Below are 19,658 nucleotides of genomic sequence, written 5' to 3'. Positions count from 1 at the left end.
TGTGTAGCAGCAGCTCTTCTCTGGGATCAGACCACATGGTCCAGTCCTCAGTCCATCTGTCCTCAGTCCTCAGTCCACCTGTCCTCAGTCCTCAGTCCACCTGTCCTCAGTCCTCAGTCCACCTGCTGCCTCTCTCTGGACTCCTGGACCACCACAGACCCTCACACTCGTTTATTTCCGCTGCTGCTTGGTGTCGTCGTGATGAGACGATCAGTGTCGTTCACCTGTCGCTGGTTTTCATGTTACACCTGCTCAGTGTGAACATTCTTCTGAAACTAAACATGAGGAACCTGATGAGGGAGAGGTTTTAGATTGGAGGACGAGGACAGAACGAGGTCATGTGAAGAGAGCGAGTTAACGTTGGCGACAGGAAGTCGACGGCAGTGAGCCGATCCACCTGTGACTCTTTATTATCAGAGAAAAACCACTCAGGTTTATTTTTAACTGCCACAGGTGTGTGACTGGATCATTAATCTGACCTGACTTTATCTCAACTGTCAGACGTTACAGGCTGTTTGTCCCTGCAGGCCACCGTACGCTAACGACCTGTTTTAGTTTCTGTTACAAACACTCTGACACCTGTTGATGTTTTATTTATTCTCCCGTCCACAGAGGGAACACACAGAGGAGATCTGGTTTCTGGAGTCACACTCATATAAAACTGATCATCACACACTCGTATGATCTACTGCTGCAGGAGGTTTTAATCCATAGAATATGATGAACTGTTAAACACAGGTTACACTCCGAACGTATTAAGATCTGAGTGAAGAACCTTTGTGTTTTCAGACAGTAAAGGTTTCACAGACTCTCTGTGGTTCAACATTTAACCAGATGAAAACAACCAGAGGGTCGTTACTGTTTCTAACATCCATCCATCGTTATTCTTCATTCTCCTGGGAATCGGGTTCCTTTCTGATTCTGTTTGTTCTCTGATGTGTAAATAAAGTTATTTCATGGACCAGTTTGAATCACAGTCTGAGGACAGTTTGAAGCTGAACTTTGTCTCTTTGTCGTCCTGTGTCTCAGACTCTGTGGACGTGGGCGAAGCTGTCCGTTAACAGATGTCCCGCCCCCCGCTTCCTGTGGCTTTGATCTCAGGTGAGACACACCTGAAAAAGTAAACACAGGTTCCTTTGATTATCACACACACACACACACACACACACACACACACTCTCGTCCCACGCAGTTTACAGCAGCCTGGACGTCTAATCTTCACACACTTATTATAAAGATAAGATTCAAACTGAACACAGGTGAACCTGAGGCCTGAGCTGCTGCCCCCTGCAGGCTGCAGGCTGCACTACAACCACACACACACACACACACACACACACACACACACACACACACACACACTCTGTCCTCACAGGCTGAAACATTGTGTATCAGCTTCACTATCTGCAGCACAGTGGTTTATCAGGATGATCAGTGAGGTTTCAGTGATACAAGAGAAAAACTAAAGAGACGACATGAAGGTGCAGTCCGTCAGAGGCTGAGACCTGGACCAGACAGAACTGTTTCATCACGCTGACGTGTCGGTGACGGTCGTGACCACAGGTGATTAGATTTCAGAGGTCAGAGGTCAGAGGTCACTGTCCATAACTTGAAGAACTCACTCACTAACTGTAGGAGGAGGTGGTGGAGGAGGTGATGTCATGATTGACAGCTGTGATCCTGCACCTCCACCTGTGGCCTGAAGACGTCACCAGCACCAAGATGGCGGCTGATCTTTCTGCTTCATTTCTGCACAGTGAGAGGAAGTGTAGACGTGTCGTCGGTCAGTGGTTTTAGTTTCCACAAGTTCATGATTAAAACCTTGAACGTGTTGGAGGACATTAGACAGAGATAAAACCTCTGATATCATGAGGGTCCCTGAACGTCTCAGTCACACCTGGCCCTGGTTGGCAGGTGGTTGTCGGTTCAGAGCCGACCGACCGGTTTCTGCCGACACACTTATAATAAATAAAGTTCAGGAGCAGAAAACAAAACATTTTCCAGAGACTTCTGGGATCCGCCCACTCCCATCAGGCCCCGCCCACTCCCATCAGGCCCCACCCACTCCCATCAGGCCCCGCCACGGGCACGACAGGTGTGTGTTTACTGAGGACAGGTGATGAGTTCACTGCAACCTGATCTGAACACACAGAGAGAGAGAACATCATGTCTCAGGAACTCTGAAGGAGTTAGAGCTAGAAAATCTAATATTCCTGTGGTTCCCAAACTATGGGTCAGGACCCCTGAAGTGATCACAGGATCTCTGAGGAGGGGTCAGGAGGTGATTCAGTCTTAACTCTGCAGTTTTCTTGTAAATCAGTTAATTTCAGTTCTTAAGGAGCAGTGAAATGAAAGAATCATCAGGTCGATTCCTACTGAAGGTAAATCTGTAAAACACCTCACTGATGTTTCATCTCTATAAAGCTTCAGGGATTTCAGGAGGAAATACATGAAGCTTGTGTTGGGGACTATTTCCAGCGGCGGATTAATCCACAGTTGTTGCAGGACAGTGTGTGTGTGTGTGTGTGTGTGATGAAGGAACATGTCACCCAGTGTAACAGTGATGTGTTTAATGACAGTGGATAGTTGGAGTTGCTGCTGCTCGGTGTGGCTCAGCGGTGACGAACGGTTACACTGACTGTGTTCAGACGTGAGTCACCTGCAGAGAGAGAGTGAAGCTCTGATTCTGTTTCTACTGTGAGTCAGGAGAGGACGACAAAGAAAAGAAAGAAAAGAAAAGAAAGAAAAAGAAAAGAAAAGAAAGAAAAGAAAAGAAAAGAAAAGAAAGAAAAGAAAAGAAAAGAAAGAAAAAGAAAAGAAAAGAAAAGAAAAGCTTGCGGCTGCTGAACCTGAATCAAAAGTTTCCAAACAGACTTCGCCTCATCTTCAGAAACACTCAGCAGAAATGTCTTTGTGATTCACTGATCTGGTCTCAGGTCAGTTTCCCTCTTTGTAAAGATTACTGTCAGGAGACGAGCTCTGTCCACAGAGACGCAGATTCAGCTGATCAGGGATCAGCTCCCACAGAAACACAGGTTTAAACACACAGCTGCAGTTTGAGATGAACAACACAGTGAGAGCAGAGCTGAGGCGGGTCCAGGTCCTCTGGTCCTCTGGTCCTCTGGTCCTCTGGTCCTCTGGTCTCTGTCCTCTGGTCTCTGGTCTCTGGTCTCTGGTCTCTGGTCTCTGGTCCCTGGTCCTCTGGTCTCTGGTCCTCTGGTCTCTGGTCCCTGGTCCTCTGGTCCCTGGTCCTCTGGTCTCTGGTCTCTCTGGTCCCTGGTCCTGGTCCTGGTCTCTGGTCTCTGGTCTCTGGTCTCTGGTCCCTGGTCCTCTGGTCCCTGGTCCTCTGGTCTCTGGTCCTCTGGTCCTCTGGTCTCTGGTCTGGTCCTGGTCTCTGGTCTCTGGTCTGGTCCTCTGGTCTGGTCTCTCTCTGTCCTCTGGTCTCTGGTCCTCTGGTCCTCTGGTCTCTGGTGTCTGGTCTCTGGGTCTCTGGTCCCTGGTCCTCTGGTCCCTGGTCCTCTGGTCTCTGGTCCCTGGTCTCTGGTCTCTGGTCCCTGGTCCTCTGGTCTCTGGTCCTCTGGTCTCTGGTCCCTGGTCCTCTGGTCCCTGGTCCTCTGGTCTCTGGTCCTCTGGTCTCTGGTCCCTGGTCCTCTGGTCCCTGGTCCTCTGGTCTCTGGTCCTCTGGTCCTCTGGTCTCTGGTCCCTGGTCCTCTGGTCTCTGGTCTCTGGTCCCTGGTCCTCTGGTCCCTGGTCCTCGGGTCTCTGATCCTCTGGTCTCTGGTCCTCTGGTCCTCTGGTCTCTGGTGTCTGGTCTCTGATCCTCTGGTCTCTGGTCCCTGGTCCTCTGGTCCCTGGTCCTCTGGTCTCTGGTCCCTGGTCCTCTGGTCTCTGGTCCCTGGTCCTCTGGTCCCTGGTCCTCTGGTCTCTGGTCCCTGGACCTCTGGTCTCTGGTCCCTGGACCTCTGGTCTCTGCTGTTGTCATGATTCACTGAAACCTCAGAGGAAAAATGTTATTACAACTGATGTGAGACTGAAGGGAAACAAGGTTATCACACTCTCACACACTCTCACACACTCACACACTCTCACACACTCTCTCACACACACTCACACACTCTCACACACTCTCTCACACACACACTCTCACACACTCACACACACTCTCACACACTCACACACTCACACACTCTCACACACTCACACACTCTCACACACTCTCTCACACACACTCACACACTCTCACACACTCTCTCACACACACACTCTCACACACACTCACACACTCTCACACACTCACACACTCACACACTCTCACACACTCTCACACACTCACACACTCACACACTCTCACACACTCTCACACACTCACACACACACTCACACACACTCACACACACTCTCACACACACACTCTCTCACAGTCTTCAGATTCTTTGGAAGTTAGTAATTCCTGGGAAAAAAACAGCTGACGGGAAACAGCACATTCCCCCTGTGTGAGTGTGTGTGTGTTTTTCTGTCTTTGTGAGGACCCAGTGGAGTTTGTCTGTCTGAGGACTCAGACTTGGTTTTTACTGTTACATGTCCAGGTCTCTCAGATGATCTGGACCAGGTCTGGTTTCTGTACCCAGACATGTTGAGAAGCAGTGTTCAGTTTTTCTTCTTCAGAGAGCAGCAGGTCTGTTCAGCTCTTTAACATCAGAATAAAACAGAAATCTTATTCTCCTGTTTTATCTCTTTGTTCTACAGCTTCTACATGAATAATGTTGCAGGGCTTTGAGGCAGTGATGAAAGTCTGGAGGCTTCATTCTCCGATGCTGTTTCATCGTGTCGTGTTACAGGTGTTTCTGTTATTTTGTCCACTGCATCAGTATCAGTGAGCTGAAGGTAAATAACAGTAAAATCTGTCTGTGTGAGACAGAAAACCTTCATGAAGGACTGCTGCATCAGGTTCAGCCTGGTTACCCATAATGCACCTGCAAGAAGACCAGTTAACACTGTAACACTGAAAACAGTCCTCACAGGGGTAGAAGAAGTGTGTGTGTGTGCGTGTGTCGGGTGGAGTGTATTTAAAGACTGTAACCTCAGATAACATCAGAGCGAGGACGAAGCATGAAAAATCCTGCCGAGAAAAAAAAGATTCAGAAAATGTAAAATGAAGGAAAATAAATACAAAAATAAAAATCTGCTGTCGTCACCAGGAAAACACCACAGACAGAATAACAACAATCATCATGGTCAGAGTGTGTGTGTGTGTGTGTGTGTGTGTGCAGACTGAAAAAGCAGAAGTAAAAAGAGAAGGATTTAAAAATACAAACCGTGACGTCGACTGTTCCACGATCAGAAACAGAGGAGACGGATTTTAACGAGGAGATCAGAAAAGAAGAAGAATGATTCACGTGAAGTTCTGCATCTGAGGAGGAAACCGGTCTGAGGAGAGGAAATATTCACCGACCTGATGAAAACCAAACGTCAGGTCCTGACTCAGACGACCAGGAGTCGACGAGTCTCTGAGGTCAAAGACTGAGAATCAGCTCCATGGATCTGGCTTGTTCCAGATCACTCCACAGATCCTGGATCAGACTGGGATCTGAGGAGTTTGGACTCTGTGCTGTGTAGTGGGTTTGTCCTGCAGGGGGGAGGCCCCTGACATTAGGGAGTGCTGCTGCCGAAGGGGGGGTGTAGGTGTAGGTGGGTGGTACGAGTCAAAGTAACATCCAGGTGACTGAAGGACTCGAGGTTTCTCAGCAGAATGTTGGATTTTATTACTGATACCTGGCTAACAGCAAACAGACAGCTAACAGGCAGCTAACAAACAGCTAACAGACAGCTAACAGGTAGCTAACAGACAGCTAACAGGCAGCTAACAGGCAGCTAACAAACAGCTAACAGACAGCTAACAGACAGCTAACAGACAGCTAACAGGTAGCTAACAGCCAGCTAACAGACAGCTAACAGACAGCTAACAGGTAGCTAACATACAGCTAACAGGCAGCTAACAGACAGCTAACAGACAGCTAAAAACCAGCTAACAACCAGCTAACAGACAGCTAATAAACAGCTAACAAACAGCTAACAAACAGCTAACAAACAGCTAACAGACAGACATTGGTTTTGTCCATGTTTTTGTGCAGATTGTCGTTCACCCTGAGTCTGGTTCTGCTCGAGGTTTCGGCCTCTTAAAGTTAGTTTTTCCTCTCCACTGTTGCCTTGTGCTGCTCATGGTGGAAACTGTCTCTGTAAATATAATAATATAAAGTCTGGACCTGCTCTGTGTGAACGCGAAATAAAAATGGACCTAATCCAGAACAGCTCTGTCAATGACTTTGTATCAGTGAAAACCTTTAAACTAAATTCAAGTTTAAGTTGTGTCTTTAATTGGTGCAAATGAGCCAGGACAGATCTTAGTTATAGTATGTGTTGACCTCTGACCTCTGAGCTGTGTGTGACCTGGTCTGATCAGATAACGTCTGAAACCGTCTCGTTACTTCATCGAACACAGTCTGAAGACAGACGCAGATGTTTCTGAAAAATGTAAAAACTTTATTTGGCCAACACATAAATCATTAAAAACAGTTAATGCCATCCAGTCCGTGGCACTGCAGCGTGAACATACAAGGCAAAATCAAAAGCTTGTAAAAGTTTCCAGTCAGCAGTCCCACTGATCTCACATCAGTTCAAACATCAAGAAAATCACATCAGTCTGAGGTTTCCCTCGTTTCAGTACCGTCCTCGTCACAGTGGTTCTCCTTCTGTTAGCTCAGTCCCTCCTCCTCACACAGTCACCGGGTCAACCCACAAATATCAGTCTGAAATGTCCCTGTTTGATTTTTACCAGATGTCAGTGAAACCAACATCCAAACAGACCGGCCTCTAAACTTTGACCCTTCTCCACCAAAGAATCTGAAACTTCAAACACCCAGGAACCGCTGTTCAAAGCTGAACGCAGAGGTTAGGAACTAAAACAACAAATGACCGAGGTCTAAACTTTCAGAAAGTCTCTCATTTACTCATTTTAACAGCAGCTCATCTGTAACCTAAAGGCTAAAAACAGCCTCTGCTGCAGATCAACGAGCACTCAGGTCGTTCAGATTCGTTTGTGTGGATGTAGAACTGAAGGTTTGCTTGATTCGTATCAGCTGTGGTTGCTTTTGACTGTGCAGAGTCACATTTCTCTCCTGATTCCAGAGTTCAGGATCTACAGCGTCTGAGAGTACGTCTGTTTTCCTGCAGGTCAGATCACAAGGTGACGTTCAGGATTGCTGGTGTTTGATGCCCTGATGACTGAAGGAGAAATGAAACTCTAGTTTTAATCAACTGTAGTTTTCCCTGGAGATTGTGGCTGATTGATGCTCAGTCCTGGAGGTCGACTGAAAACTACGACCTCGGCCACAGAGACTTTGTCTGAGGTAGAAGCTGCAGCCTAGGAGCCGAGGGAAAAGTTCCTGGGTTTTTGAAAAAGGCTCTTTTGGTGGAAAAGGAGCTGAAGAGACGACGTGAACAACAAACTGTAACAAACTGAGCTGCGTTCACAGCTCACATCAGACCAACAGACGCCATCTTTAAATCTTTAAATCAAACAGACCCAGCTGCAGCAGGACCAGTGAACACAACACCACAACCTGAATGAATCTCTGAATAATCTGCAGCTTCAGATCCAGTTTTAGTTCATTCAATTTAGTTCAGTCTCCTGTTTAACAGAGTGTGTGTGTTGTTAATCTGACGTGATGTGAACGCAGCTCATCTTTCCTGGGAACATCCAGCTAAAAGGATTCTCTCTCTTTTTCTCTTCTTTTTTTTTACAACAACAAAAACAGCATTTTTTTTCAATTGAGAAATAAAAAACAACACATGAGGTTAAACAAAGGAATATTAGCTAAAGGTTTGTTCAGTAGTTCTTTTGAAATTTGGACCAAAACACCACAAAAAAAAAAAAAAAAACAAGCGTGGAGTTAATTTGACTGCAACATGTTTTTGATTTGCTTGGAGGTAGTCTCATCGTTCAGATGTTTGGTCGTATACCTGCAGAGGTGGAGGAGGTGGAGGAGGCAGGTTAATGACCACAGAGTGTACCTGTCTGGTTTAAATGAATTAACAGGCAGATTTCTGGAGATTCCTTCCTCAGTGTTTACAGACCTGAGAGCGTTGAGTAGTCCCTCCACACTGCTGGGCGGCTGCTCCTTCAGCAGTCTGATGCAGCCTTTCATCTGAAAACAACCAGAAAACTTCATTTAACCCGACACACGTCACCGCTCTGCAGGTCTGCACAGGTTTTAAAAAGTCTCAGTCCAGAGGAGACCTGCAGCGCTGCAACGAACCCTACTGAACCGCACCAGACGGATTCTAATCTGGACTGTTTGTATCTCGGTTTCTAGGACCCAGGTGGACCTGTGAAGACCTCCACAACACTGAATATCAGGACATGAAGAGATCACCTGGATGATGTAATAAGGTACAGTAGTAGTCTGATTACTCTTTTCTTCTCTGAGGATCTGAGCTCAGAGAAAAATGATGAAACAAGTTCAGATTTTTGTCTAAATAACTGAGACTGTTGTGACTTTGGCCGAGAACCCTGTCACTGAGGCTGTGTGTGTGTGCAGTGTGTGTGTGTGTGGCTAACATACGTCTATGTTGGAGGTCTTAACGAAGGCTCCAGCCGGGTGAACGTGGTCGTACAGGATGATGACGCCGACCATCACACGGAGGCAGAACAACACCGTCTCCTCACTGGTGAAACGACTGCGGTACTCCCTGCACACACACACACACACACACACACAGAGTCAGGGTCAGGGTTCATGCTGGCTGTGATGATGATGATGATGATGCATTCAGGGACACGTCGGGACTCACGGTGTTTCCAGCATCACTTTACACACACTGGCCATCGTACTCAGACAGTCCGTCGTGTTTTCGATCGGGACGTCTGGATTCTGCTCGACGACAGAAAACAAACACTTAGCATAGCATCAGCATAAGATCAGGAGACAGTACCCATACAGTGTAGAAATACTCAGGCCTGGAGCTCCATCCAGAGAAGCACTGAGACTTCATGTTATTTTATTATTAATGTCTGAGGAGAAACTGATTCTCATTCATTTCTATATTTAATCTGTGACAGAGCAGCACGTTTTATGTTTTGTGTGGAATATAAATCTGCAGTGTAACATGAACTAAAGCAGTGCAGTAAAACTACAATCATTCCTTCTAAAATACAGCTGAGTATGAGTGTAAGGTAACAACAACGTTTCACAGTAAAGAGATGCCTGTAATAAATTAAAATCATAATGTAAATATAACTTAGAGATTTAAAGATAAATGTTCTAATGAAAGAAAAACTGAAAAATGAGTTGGAGGTCTGATCGTTGACGCTTTGTGTGATTTAAACTCAGTTCACAGTGAGATCAATCTGAATACTATTCAGCTGAATATAAAGACGTGTAGCAGAATGACTGCTCTCTGCTGAGCTGCATTTATCTTTACTGAGAGCGACCTGATACTGCCACCTACAGGCTGAAATGTTCATTACACCTACAGCTTTATTCTCCAGATGAAAATGAGCAGAAACTTCTATTTATGACAGAATGAATGAATGAAACTAGAATCCAGAGTGAAGTGAGTGAATCTACAGGTGAACTTACGTCTGAGACGAACTTTGACGTGGCGTCACTCAGCGTCTTCAGCATCGGCGTGGCGCTGGCGTAAAACAGAGACATCCGATTGGCCAGCTCGTTGTTGACCTCGCTCCCTGTGTCAGCCTGAAAATGTAACAGGTTTATTAATGAATCAGACGAATATCATAACAAAAATATAGTTTTGGTCTGAATAACGTCTGACGTCACAGGGATGATCCAGATCTAAGACCAAATATGATCCTAAAATCTCATGGTTCAAACTCTGTCGTCTTTTTTTTTTTCAGCTTTTCTTCATTTGATTTAATTTTCATTGGGGAGATATTATGAACCTTGTAAAGCTAATGCTCTGTGAGTCTTACAGACAGGTTGTTGATCCTCATGCGGCTGATGGTTCGGCGGTAGTAGCTGAAGTCGTTCTGGATGGCCGGGTTGGTCATCTGAAACAGAGGAGAGTGAGAGGAGGAGGTAGAGAAGGTGGAGGAGCAGAGGAGGAGGCGGAGGAGGAGGAGGAGGAGAGGCCGACCTTGAGCTCGTCGAAGCGCAGCGTGAAGTGCAGGATGTGGGCGAACTGACGAGCCAGAGCCTGTTTCTGCTCCAGGTGCTGAGTGGGAGTCGACCCGGAGCTGGTGAGGACGTCCAGAAGACACTGCAGACTGGACTCTGACGGGAGGAGGGACAGGAGAGACAGGTACTCAAAGAATAATCCCACATCCAGTCTGAGCTTTTCAGTAAATCCACCAATCTGCAACATAAAGTTTGTCCTGAAGGTGGCGTCAGAGCAGAGGTTTTAAAACCATGAGGAGGGGATTCAGTGTGATATTATCATCCCTGATGTTCTCCTTACACCAGGAGCTGGTGTTCAGGTTCTTACCGAGCTTCTGGGAGAACTCGTAGAAGGTTTTGAGTTTAGTGACCAGAGGAACCACAGCGGACCAGGCCTTCTCCTGGACCCCCTCCACTGAGGGATTCTGGATGGCCTGAACACACACACACACACACACACAGAAGAAGCATGTGACTCATCATCTCATCAGAAAACACACAAACACACTCCGGTCTTTTCACAGTAAAATGTTGAATGTTGAATTTTCAAACAGATGCACAGATTCATTCCCACTCAACCAGACTTCATCTTCATCCTCGTCCTCCCAAACATTCACAGCGTTCTAACTTATATCACGTCTTTGTTTGACTTTAACTCGTGCAGATAGATAAACGTCTGTGTTGACAGTGATAACCACAGACTGTACAGTGTTAGTGAGTGGAAACAGGTGGTGTTGGTCTGGACGTGTGCTGTGATCGCCCTCTTGTGGACAGATTGGGTGACGCTCCCTCACGGCCTCTGATCTGGTTCTGTTTTCTCTCAGATTATTTCCTGACACTGGTTCCTCCATCAAGAGCTGAATCAAAGGCTGTCGAGCTCTTAAAGCTGCAACTTTATTATCATTTTCATCACTGATTCATCTGCCAGTTAATGTGTTCATTAATAAATCACAGCACAAAGTGACGTCCTCAAACTGCTCTGTTTGTCTGACAGAGATAACACTGGTGGAAGAAGTACTCAGATACTTTACTGAGGTAAAAGTACCAAGTGAAGAAATACTGATGAAGTCCTGTATGAATCTGTCCCACAGTCTGAGGCCTGAACACACTGATTTAGATGTGACTCCAGGGCATCAAGATGAAGTATAAAGTATTCATTATGCAGAGTACTCCATCAGAGTAAATGACATTATATTACTGGATTATAATTATAGATGCATTAATGTGTTTGTGTCACTAATGTTGCAGCTGGTGAAGGTGGAACTAGTTTCAATTTGTGTATTTACAGCTTTGAAGCCTCAAAATAAAAAGTGAAATATTTGTACCTGAAATGTTGTGTAGTGGAAGTATTAAGTAGTAAAAGTACCTCATAGTTGCATCTAACTTCAGTACTAAAAATACTCAGTTACATTCCTTCCATTCCATGTTTCATGATGGAGGATCTTAATGTTGGAGAAACTTCAAGCATCAGATCAGATTTAAAAATGAACTGATGATTGAAACAGTTTCTCTGATGTTGTTTATTGTTTGTTGATTCTGAAATCAGACTGGATTATTCAGGATTATTCAGGATTATTCAGGATTATTCAGGATGATTCAGGATGATTCAGGATGATTCAGGATGATTCAGGATTATTCAGGATGATTCAGGATGATTCAGGATTATTCAGAATGATTCAGGATTATTCAGGATTATTCAGGATGATTCAGGATGATTCAGGATTATTCAGGATGATTCAGGATGATTCAGGATTATTCAGGATGATTCAGGATTATTCAGGATGATTCAGGATGATTCAGGATTATTCAGGATGATTCAGGATGATTCAGGATTATTCAGAATGATTCAGGATTATTCAGGATGATTCAGGATGATTCAGGATTATTCAGAATGATTCAGGATTATTCAGGATGATTCAGGATGATTCAGAATGATTCAGGATTATTCAGAGTATTTATGCAGCTGCTTCTGTTTAATGAAAAGCAGGTTGGTATTTTTTACAGTGTTGAATAAAGCAGCAGGTGTGTGTTACCTGTCGTATCTCCTCTCCTGCTCCTCTGTACGCCTGCAGGTCGTCCAGGATGACCCGAGCCTCCGTCAGCACCTGGTTCACCTTCTCCCACACCGCCGTCTCCGACTGTGAGGGCTGAGCGTCTGAAGAGAGACACGAGAGCTCAAAGGTCAAACACACAGTCTGTCTCGACTCTTTGAAAACATGGCTGCCTCTGAAATGTGGTTTTAAAATGCCAGGATGTGCAAAAACAAAATGAACTCTCACTTCCTGTGAAATGGAAACTAAATGTGATCTGACTCAGTCAGTAAACACGCTCATCCCATCTGCTTTATAACGCTGCTGAGAGGAGTCTGTTACTCACCTGTTCATTTACCTGTACTTAGAATGTGTGTGTGTGTGTGTGTGTGTCTTACTCTCAAAGTCCAGGAAGAAGTTTCCTCCATTGTTGTCGATGTCTCTGGTCAACACTTTGATCAGGTTCCCCATGCTGTTAACACACAGGTGGACTGATGTTAGTGCTGCACAGTGACAGGTCGGCAGGTGAGCTGTGGGCAGGTGTGAGTGATGACAGTGAACATGATGGAGCAGCCTCATGTTGATTTGAGACTGGAGACTGTAGTTTGACTATAGTTTGGTTGCTCTGTGGATCATTGTTGTTTGTTGTCGTTAGCATTTCGAAGCTAACGTTAGCTACAGTTGCTGTAGAGCAGCAGAGATACTGATTTTAACTTAATGTTGTCAGAAAGACTGAAAGCTCAGCTCATCATTCTGTCAACACGTCCTCACTGTTTGTCAGTGACTAGTTTAAGGACCTGTCTGTTGAATCCAGTCTCATGTCAGATCAAACTGTGTTCGTGTTAGAGTGATGATGTCTTTAAAAATATCTGTTCTCTGTAGGCGTGTTCTGAACTAATACATATAACCACAGTCAGTGTGCTCAGAGCAGCATGTGACAAAAACAAACTGATTCTCTGTGTTAACAAGCAGAGCAAAGTGTTGAATGGGTGTTAGAGTCAGCAGAGCAGTGAGACGTTCAGGCTCTGCCTCTGCACACACTCACTCTGCTCTCATCTAAACTGCATGAACACAGAGGTGAGAGCGTGTTGCTCTGCAGACCGGCACAGCTTCAAACTGAACTGGGAACAGCTCAGCGTCGTCTCGTTAAAAACGGTGAAAAGAGGAAGTGATGAAGTCTCTGAAAGTTTGGGCTAAATTTACAACAGAGGAAGTAAAGCAGACTGAGCTCAGGTCAGGTAAGACTCACACTCTGAGAATAACAACACAGCTCTGAGCAGACGCACAACCAGAAACCAACACCTCAACAACCTTCAACATTCAGACCAGTTACTGAAAAATATCCCCTTATAACAACACAGCTGAGCGTTATTCATCCTGCGTTCCCTCCTGTGAAGGCCACAGCCACAGCCACAGTCACTTGTACCTGGTCTGGTGCAGGTGTGAAGGTGAGCTCAGGTTGACTGTGCTGTCTCACCACGTTCTCCTGTCAAGGAAAAGTCTGACGTCTCATTTAATAGTATAAAGCTGCCAATAATCAATAATCAATAATAATAATAATACAAGAAGGATGAGACAGACAAACCTTCAGTGATCATCTACACAGAAAGTATGAGGAGTAAAACTACATCAGTGTCTGAAATATGATGAACTCAGTTTGAGACGTTCAGATCACGTCTGGTTTCTTATCTTCACACAGCAGCACTCTGAGCTGCTTCTCACTTTGTCTCCACATAATTTCTGAATACAGTTATGTTACTGTGAAGAGACAGAGGAACATGTGGTTTATAGAGGTGCAGTCTCTCCTCCCTTCACTCTGTTCAGAATAAGTCAAAGGTCTGGATGAAGAGAAGGTTTTTGAATCATTATCATTAGTGATGATTCACCCTGCTCAGTGGGTCAGGGGTTCGATGCCACGCTCCTTCAGTCTGTGTGCTGAAGTGTCCTTGAGCAACACACTGAACCCTAACTGACCTGTTTAGTCCACACACACACGCTGACCTCACACCAGGTTAACTGACCGGTCTCTGTGGAGCTGCACCTGCAGTCGACTTTATCCAAGCATGAATCAGTTAAAGCTCTGTTTCAGTCTTCATGTGGAACCACAGGCGCTGTGCTGGTCCTCTGCTCCTCCTCCGAGGTAAAAGTACTTCATTACTTTTATCTGCTGTTACTGAAGATTCTTTATATATTTAAACACACTGTGCTCAGATATGAAGTGTTGTTATTATAATAATATGCAGTCCACTTTGACCTGTAATAGATTACTTTATTAGTAATGAATGATTCATATTTAGAGTTGCAGGTGTTTGAAGGTACAGAGTGTCTGACTCAACACACTGATTGATTATCCTCGTCAGTCGATTGATCGGTCTGTGTAACCTGACACTGAGCCCAGAGGCTGACCTCACTGCAGGTCAAAATCAAAGCAGCTGCTGATCAGCTGATCAATAAGCAGTGTCAGCTGAGTGTTAATGATAACGTCCAACACTCTGTGTCTTCACTGCTCAGACTTCTTCTTTCCTTTAATGAGCTTGTGGACGCAGCACTTCTAACAGTATTTTTAGCCTGTGGTATTTTTACTTGTACTGCAGTACAGCATCAGTACTTCTCCCAGGATGGAGACAGTTACTGAGCTGAAGTCTCTCAGTTACAGAGCGTCAGTGAAGGGTTCACCTTGCTGAGTGCAGCGGTGTCTGCAGGCCTCTCTCCTGCTGCAGGTTCAAGTGTGAGCTGCATCAGGCACACTGAGCTGCTGCTGCGTTCAAGTGCCTCAGTTTCACACATCAAACACAACAGTGCTTTCACTTCACTTCAGTCAGCTGCGCAGAGCTTTTACTGTTTACTGCACTAACTACTGTTAGAGGAGCAACAACAGGAGGACAGGGTCTCTCTCTCTCTCTCTCTCTCTCTCTCTCTCTCTCTCTCTCTCTCTCTGCCGTTGTTTTGTCGGTGTGTTCACGTACCTTCACAAAGCGCCGTGATGTTGATGCGGTCTGAATAATCTGATCTGAGACCAGGAACCAAACCGAGCCGCGGCCCCGCGCGCTGCCTTCAGTCCGATCTCGGGAGAAGTTGAAGCTCAGGCTGCAGTCTGTGTGCAGGACCTGACATGTCTGATCTGAGACCAGGATCCACCCAGAGAACTGATCTCCCCCCTCCTCCTCCTCCTCCTCCTCCCCCTCCTGAGCCTCCCCCCTCCTCTCTGCCCGGAGCACACCCTCCCCTCCCCGCTCCTCACCTTCTCTGATAGCTGATCGATACGTGCGGATCGATGCCGTGTGTCCGGGCTCCGGTGTGTCCGCGGTGGTCCAGGTGTCTCCCGGCGGTCCGCCTCCTCTACATGCTGAGCGAGTGTGAACCCGGAAAACAGCGGCTCGGCGCTCCGTTAACTATAAAAGGAGTGATTTCCTCAGGAGGAACTGAACACTGAGCCAATCAATGAGCCGTGAAGGCAGCGCCTGCAACCTCACAGTCGGCCGACGGAGGGAGGCAACCTGAGCTCCAGCTGCAACACACACACACACACACACACACACACACACACACACACACACACACACACACACACACACAGAGAGGAGGAAGACAGATCATGTCAAAACTGCTCGAGTCTAAACGTCTGAACACTTCCTGTCTCTGAGGGTTTTTAAAAATCAAACCAAACACTTTAACTGTCTCATCTTAATTTACACCTCACTTAACATTAAAAATCTTTACAGGCTCAAAGATTTTAAAAGTCACATTTTACTAAGTTTGACTCAGTAAAAGTCATTTGCTGGAGGAAAGAAGGCGGCCATGTTGTTAGTGTCTCTGTGGTCTCTTGTACTTTATTTCTTGTTAACGGAAGCAGAGAAACAGACGCAGAATAAACTCTAATATCGCGATGAGAACCTGTGTGAAGTCAGTCAGACTCTTTAAACACGAGGCAGGAGCAGACACAAGTGACAGGATATTAAACTGAAGCTGCTGCACCAAACTCCACTCATAAAACAGCTGCTTTTATACAACAGGTGCTGATGTGGTCACAGGAAACAGTCTGAGTCCAGAGCTGTGCTGCCCCCTGCTGCACAGGAGAGGCATCACTGCATCCGCGTGGAGGGTGAAGGAAGGGAGGGAAGGAAGGAGGAAATAAGGGAGGAGGCAAGTGGAGGGAGATGAAGTAGTAGAGAAGGAAAGGAGGAGGTATGCAAAAGCAAAGAGAAAAAGAAGAGGAAAGAAAGGACTGAAGGTCAGATAAGGTAAGGACAAGGAGAGAGGGAAGGAAACAAGGAGGGAGGGAAAAGGAGAGCTAGGGAAGGAAATGAGGGTGTGAGTAAAAGAGAGGGAGGAGGGAGGGAAAGAAGGAGGTAGGAGAGAGGAAAGAAGGGAATAAGGCAGGAAACAAGGGGAGAAAGGGTGCATAGGAAGGAAAGGAGGAGGTAAGGAAAGGAAAGGAGGACAGGAGAGAGCGTCTCATTTCTACATTTACATTTTTCACCTCGTTAAATTAAAAATATAATTCCTGTGTTTTAATACAAACAGAAAATAAAGAACTTCAGCCATTTCTTCTCATCTAATAACTCCTGGCACAACAATCCTACATTTCCCATGTTACCCCGCGCTCACACGGAAGTACGTCATCACCCGTGACCTTGGCCCTCTTCTTCACTTGGTTTCCTAACAGGCGGAGAGGACGAACATGGCGAATAAAGATCCCGGTGTAAGAGACTTTTACGTTTTTAAATCCAGTTGTAAACTAACGTAGGAGACAGTTCAGCCTCCGGCTCAGGTGACGTGTTCTCACGTTTCCCGCTCTTTGCATCCTGCGCTGTGACATGGAGCAAATTTAACACAGCACCTGATCCACGTGAGTCAGGCTGGATCTGATGTAAGCTAGCGTGCAGATAAAGTAAGGCTAGTTTAGTTACATTCAGTAATCCTGTGGTTAAAGATGAGGACACATACTAAAGGTGGAGGGTTAGTTAAAGCTAACTGACGTGTCTTGGTTCACATTTCACCAACACTCACGCAGGAATATTTAAGTTTCGAGGTTTCCCTCAGCGTCTTAAGCAGAGATGCCAGGCTTCGTTTAAAAATCGTACAATTTAATATTTCTCACTTGGCGGCTCATATATCCGCCTGATAAAATTATGGTTTAAAATCTTTTAGACACTTATTGATTCTTCTTTTTAATTCGGCATACATATAAACACAGTGAGCAGCTCTGTTTTGTACAAAAACAACAGATGTACTAATGGTTGCGCCGGAGTTGACCTATGTTACACATACAGTTTACTCGGCGGTTGACATCCTGGATCTACAAGCAAACAAATAAAAAATTATATTCCATCAAACTAATTCCCTTTTGATGGATTTTCTTGAAACCGAATTCAAGTTTAAACCCCCAAATAAGAAGAGAGAGTCAGTTATATCCCAGCCTGGTGATACATTAGTTTCTGTGCCAGCAAACACTAAAACAGTACATTTTGCAGTGGAGTTTGGCTGGCCCTGCACACACATGGAATGGTTTTGTGGCTGGACACAGTCCTTGTAAAGCTGCTGGGAGGTGTCGACCTTCAGCATGGTTACCCATCCAGTGTGAAGGTCAGTCAGTGTCAGGGCTGTGTGACCAGTAAGGACTCTGCAGAGTCTCGGTCCAGCACTGAATCCTGTGTCTCATCTCACCGTCCGTCTTTGTGTTCCAGGGTTTTCTGCAGCAGCTGCGGCAGATAGCAGGCAGGATGTCGTCAGGACCGCGGGGCACAGGAATCGGAGTCAAACTGCTGATCGGTGCCGGAGCTCTGGCTTATGGAGTCAAGGAAGCCACATACACAGGTACAGCAGTCGATACATGGAGCCAGAACCAGCAGAACCAGGTCCTTCTAAACGGGTCGGTGTTTGTGATTGTGCTGCAGAGACTGTTTGTATCAGCGTGTAGAAGGAATAATGTTCCTGTGTCCTCTGAACGCAGCGTTACCAGGAAGTAACAGGCCGTCTCTCCCTACACATGATATAAGAAAGATTTCACACAGAACCCTCCTGAGGTCCGACGGATCTGATGAGACCAGATAAAAGATTTACTGCACTGTACACTGTACTTTCACTTAGTTTAACTACGTGAAGCTGAGGATATCTGTGTACTTTTACTGCTGATGTAATGGAGTACTTGTACTCCTCAGTGTGGTATTAGTACTCTGAAGGATCTGTGTGTGTGTGTGTGTGTGTGTGTGTGTGTGTGTGTGTGCAGTTGAAGGAGGTCAGAGAGCGATCGTCTTCAACAGGATCGGGGGGATGCAGATGGACACGGTGCTCGCCGAGGGACTCCACTTCAGGTAGGCTCCGGCCGCACCGTTACCACGGCAACGCCGCCCTGTCATCAGCAGGTCCGGTGACCCAGTGTCAGTTAACCAAACACCTGAGCTGCAGGTGTGTGACTCCGTGTTGTCGTCCTCAGGATTCCCTGGTTCCAGTATCCCATCATCTACGACATCAGAGCCAGACCCAGGAAGATCTCCTCCCTCACTGGAAGCAAAGGTGAGACTCAGACTCAGGACTCAGACTCAGGATTATTACAGCTGTGTAGCCACAAAACCAGCTGCTCCACCTGTACAGTGTCCTGAGTGGAATGAGTAGCCAGGCCATGTGTGCAGTCCTGTAGGACCCCTGTCCTTGCTAAGTGGTCCTGCCTACTGCCCATTCAGTCTCCTTCATGTACCTGACTCATACTGTCACCTTCAGCACTGTAACAGCAGCTGGAGGACAGATCAGCTGACAGATCAGCTGACAGATCAGCTGGAGAAATGTTTTTTAATCTGCAGCCTCTGCTTTGATCAGCTGCTCTGCAGAGAGAGAAACTGTTCAGCCTGTTCAATGAGTTTAATTAAACACAGACGTCTGAGTCAGACACCAGCTGGAGATATCAGTAATGTTCAGTCAGACTACAGTCTGAGTCCTGAGGACAGACTTCAGTCTGAGTCCTGAGGACAGACTTCAGTCTGAGTCCTGAGGACAGACTACAGTCTGAGTCCTGAGGACAGACTTCAGTCTGAGTCCTGAGGACAGACTTCAGTCTGAGTCCTGAGGACAGACTTCAGTCTGAGTCCTGAGGACAGACTACAGTCTGAGTCCTGAGGACAGACTACAGTCTGAGTCCTGAGGACAGACTACAGTCTGTCCTGGACGGTCAGCATGTGGGGAAACTGCAGCCGACCACAGCGTTGATCATCCAGGTGAGCCTGGTTCTTACAGTTCATCAGGGTCCATCAGAGAACTGAAGTCAGGTTTTCATTTTCGTCCCGTCCCTCTGGATCAGGGTTCATGCTGGGTGTGACCTCCGACTGTCGGCTTCCTCCCCAGAGTCTGGGAGCGGCCGGGGGATTTTGCACAAACATCCACTTGGACTCGAGCACAGAGTGATCAGATCCTGGTGGTGTTTTTAGCTGAATCTGAAGAATTCACAGAGTAATTAACG

The 19,658-nt window shown here is 46.2% G+C and overlaps 2 protein-coding genes and 1 long non-coding RNA gene across 6 annotated transcripts in view; 1 reads left to right on the top strand and 2 right to left on the bottom strand.

The window, feature by feature from the left end:
* Positions 1 to 354: 354 nt before the first annotated feature.
* On the bottom strand, positions 355 to 3,129 carry LOC127142410 (uncharacterized). Its single transcript, XR_007813139.1, has 2 exons — positions 1,859 to 3,129; positions 355 to 1,749 (listed from the first exon to the last, which is right to left on the bottom strand). It is a non-coding gene; the product is annotated as an uncharacterized LOC127142410 (long non-coding RNA).
* A 3,390-nt stretch (positions 3,130 to 6,519) lies between these two features.
* On the bottom strand, positions 6,520 to 15,653 carry LOC108882465 (CYFIP-related Rac1 interactor B). Of its 3 annotated transcripts, none has more exons than XM_018674973.2 (11): positions 15,447 to 15,653; positions 12,604 to 12,677; positions 12,209 to 12,330; positions 10,504 to 10,609; positions 10,156 to 10,292; positions 9,992 to 10,069; positions 9,639 to 9,755; positions 8,851 to 8,930; positions 8,622 to 8,748; positions 8,134 to 8,204; positions 6,520 to 8,019 (listed from the first exon to the last, which is right to left on the bottom strand). In XM_018674973.2, the coding sequence occupies exons 2-11, from the start codon at positions 12,674 to 12,676 to the stop codon at positions 7,950 to 7,952; spliced, it is 981 nt and encodes a 326-aa protein (XP_018530489.1). In that variant the 5' UTR covers position 12,677; positions 15,447 to 15,653; the 3' UTR covers positions 6,520 to 7,949. The 3 variants fall into 3 exon arrangements, with proteins under 3 accessions (XP_018530489.1, XP_018530492.1, XP_018530493.1); XM_018674976.2 differs by lacking the exon at positions 15,447 to 15,653 and adding an exon at positions 15,172 to 15,305; XM_018674977.2 differs by lacking the exon at positions 15,447 to 15,653 and having other exon boundaries at positions 12,604 to 12,696.
* A 1,095-nt stretch (positions 15,654 to 16,748) lies between these two features.
* LOC108882466 (prohibitin-2) overlaps positions 16,749 to 19,658 on the top strand; it is a 10,745-nt gene continuing 7,835 nt past the window's right edge. For both annotated transcript variants that reach the window (XM_018674978.2, XM_018674979.2), the window contains exons 1-4: positions 16,749 to 16,907; positions 17,893 to 18,022; positions 18,435 to 18,519; positions 18,642 to 18,721. In XM_018674978.2, coding sequence (XP_018530494.1) covers positions 16,887 to 16,907; positions 17,893 to 18,022; positions 18,435 to 18,519; positions 18,642 to 18,721 — 316 coding nt within the window. In that variant the 5' untranslated portion in view covers positions 16,749 to 16,886. The remainder of the gene's footprint in view (positions 16,908 to 17,892; positions 18,023 to 18,434; positions 18,520 to 18,641; positions 18,722 to 19,658) is intronic.

The sequence above is a fragment of the Lates calcarifer genome, linkage group LG4 (assembly GCF_001640805.2).
Source record: "Lates calcarifer isolate ASB-BC8 linkage group LG4, TLL_Latcal_v3, whole genome shotgun sequence".
Classification (NCBI taxonomy): domain Eukaryota; kingdom Metazoa; phylum Chordata; class Actinopteri; family Centropomidae; genus Lates; species Lates calcarifer.
Note: the sequence above shows the minus strand (reverse complement) of the source record. Positions and strands in the feature narration are given on the sequence as shown.

Coding starts and splice junctions, on each gene's coding strand:
- LOC108882465 (XM_018674973.2), bottom strand. CDS start 12,676: ATGGGGAACCTGATCAAAGTGTTGACCAGAGACATCGACAACAATGGA. Junction 10,293..10,503: donor CGAGTTCTCCCAGAAGCTCG/GTAAGAACCTGA, acceptor TCCTCCCGTCAG/AGTCCAGTCTGCAGTGTCTT. Junction 10,070..10,155: donor TGCGCTTCGACGAGCTCAAG/GTCGGCCTCTCC, acceptor CCTCTGTTTCAG/ATGACCAACCCGGCCATCCA.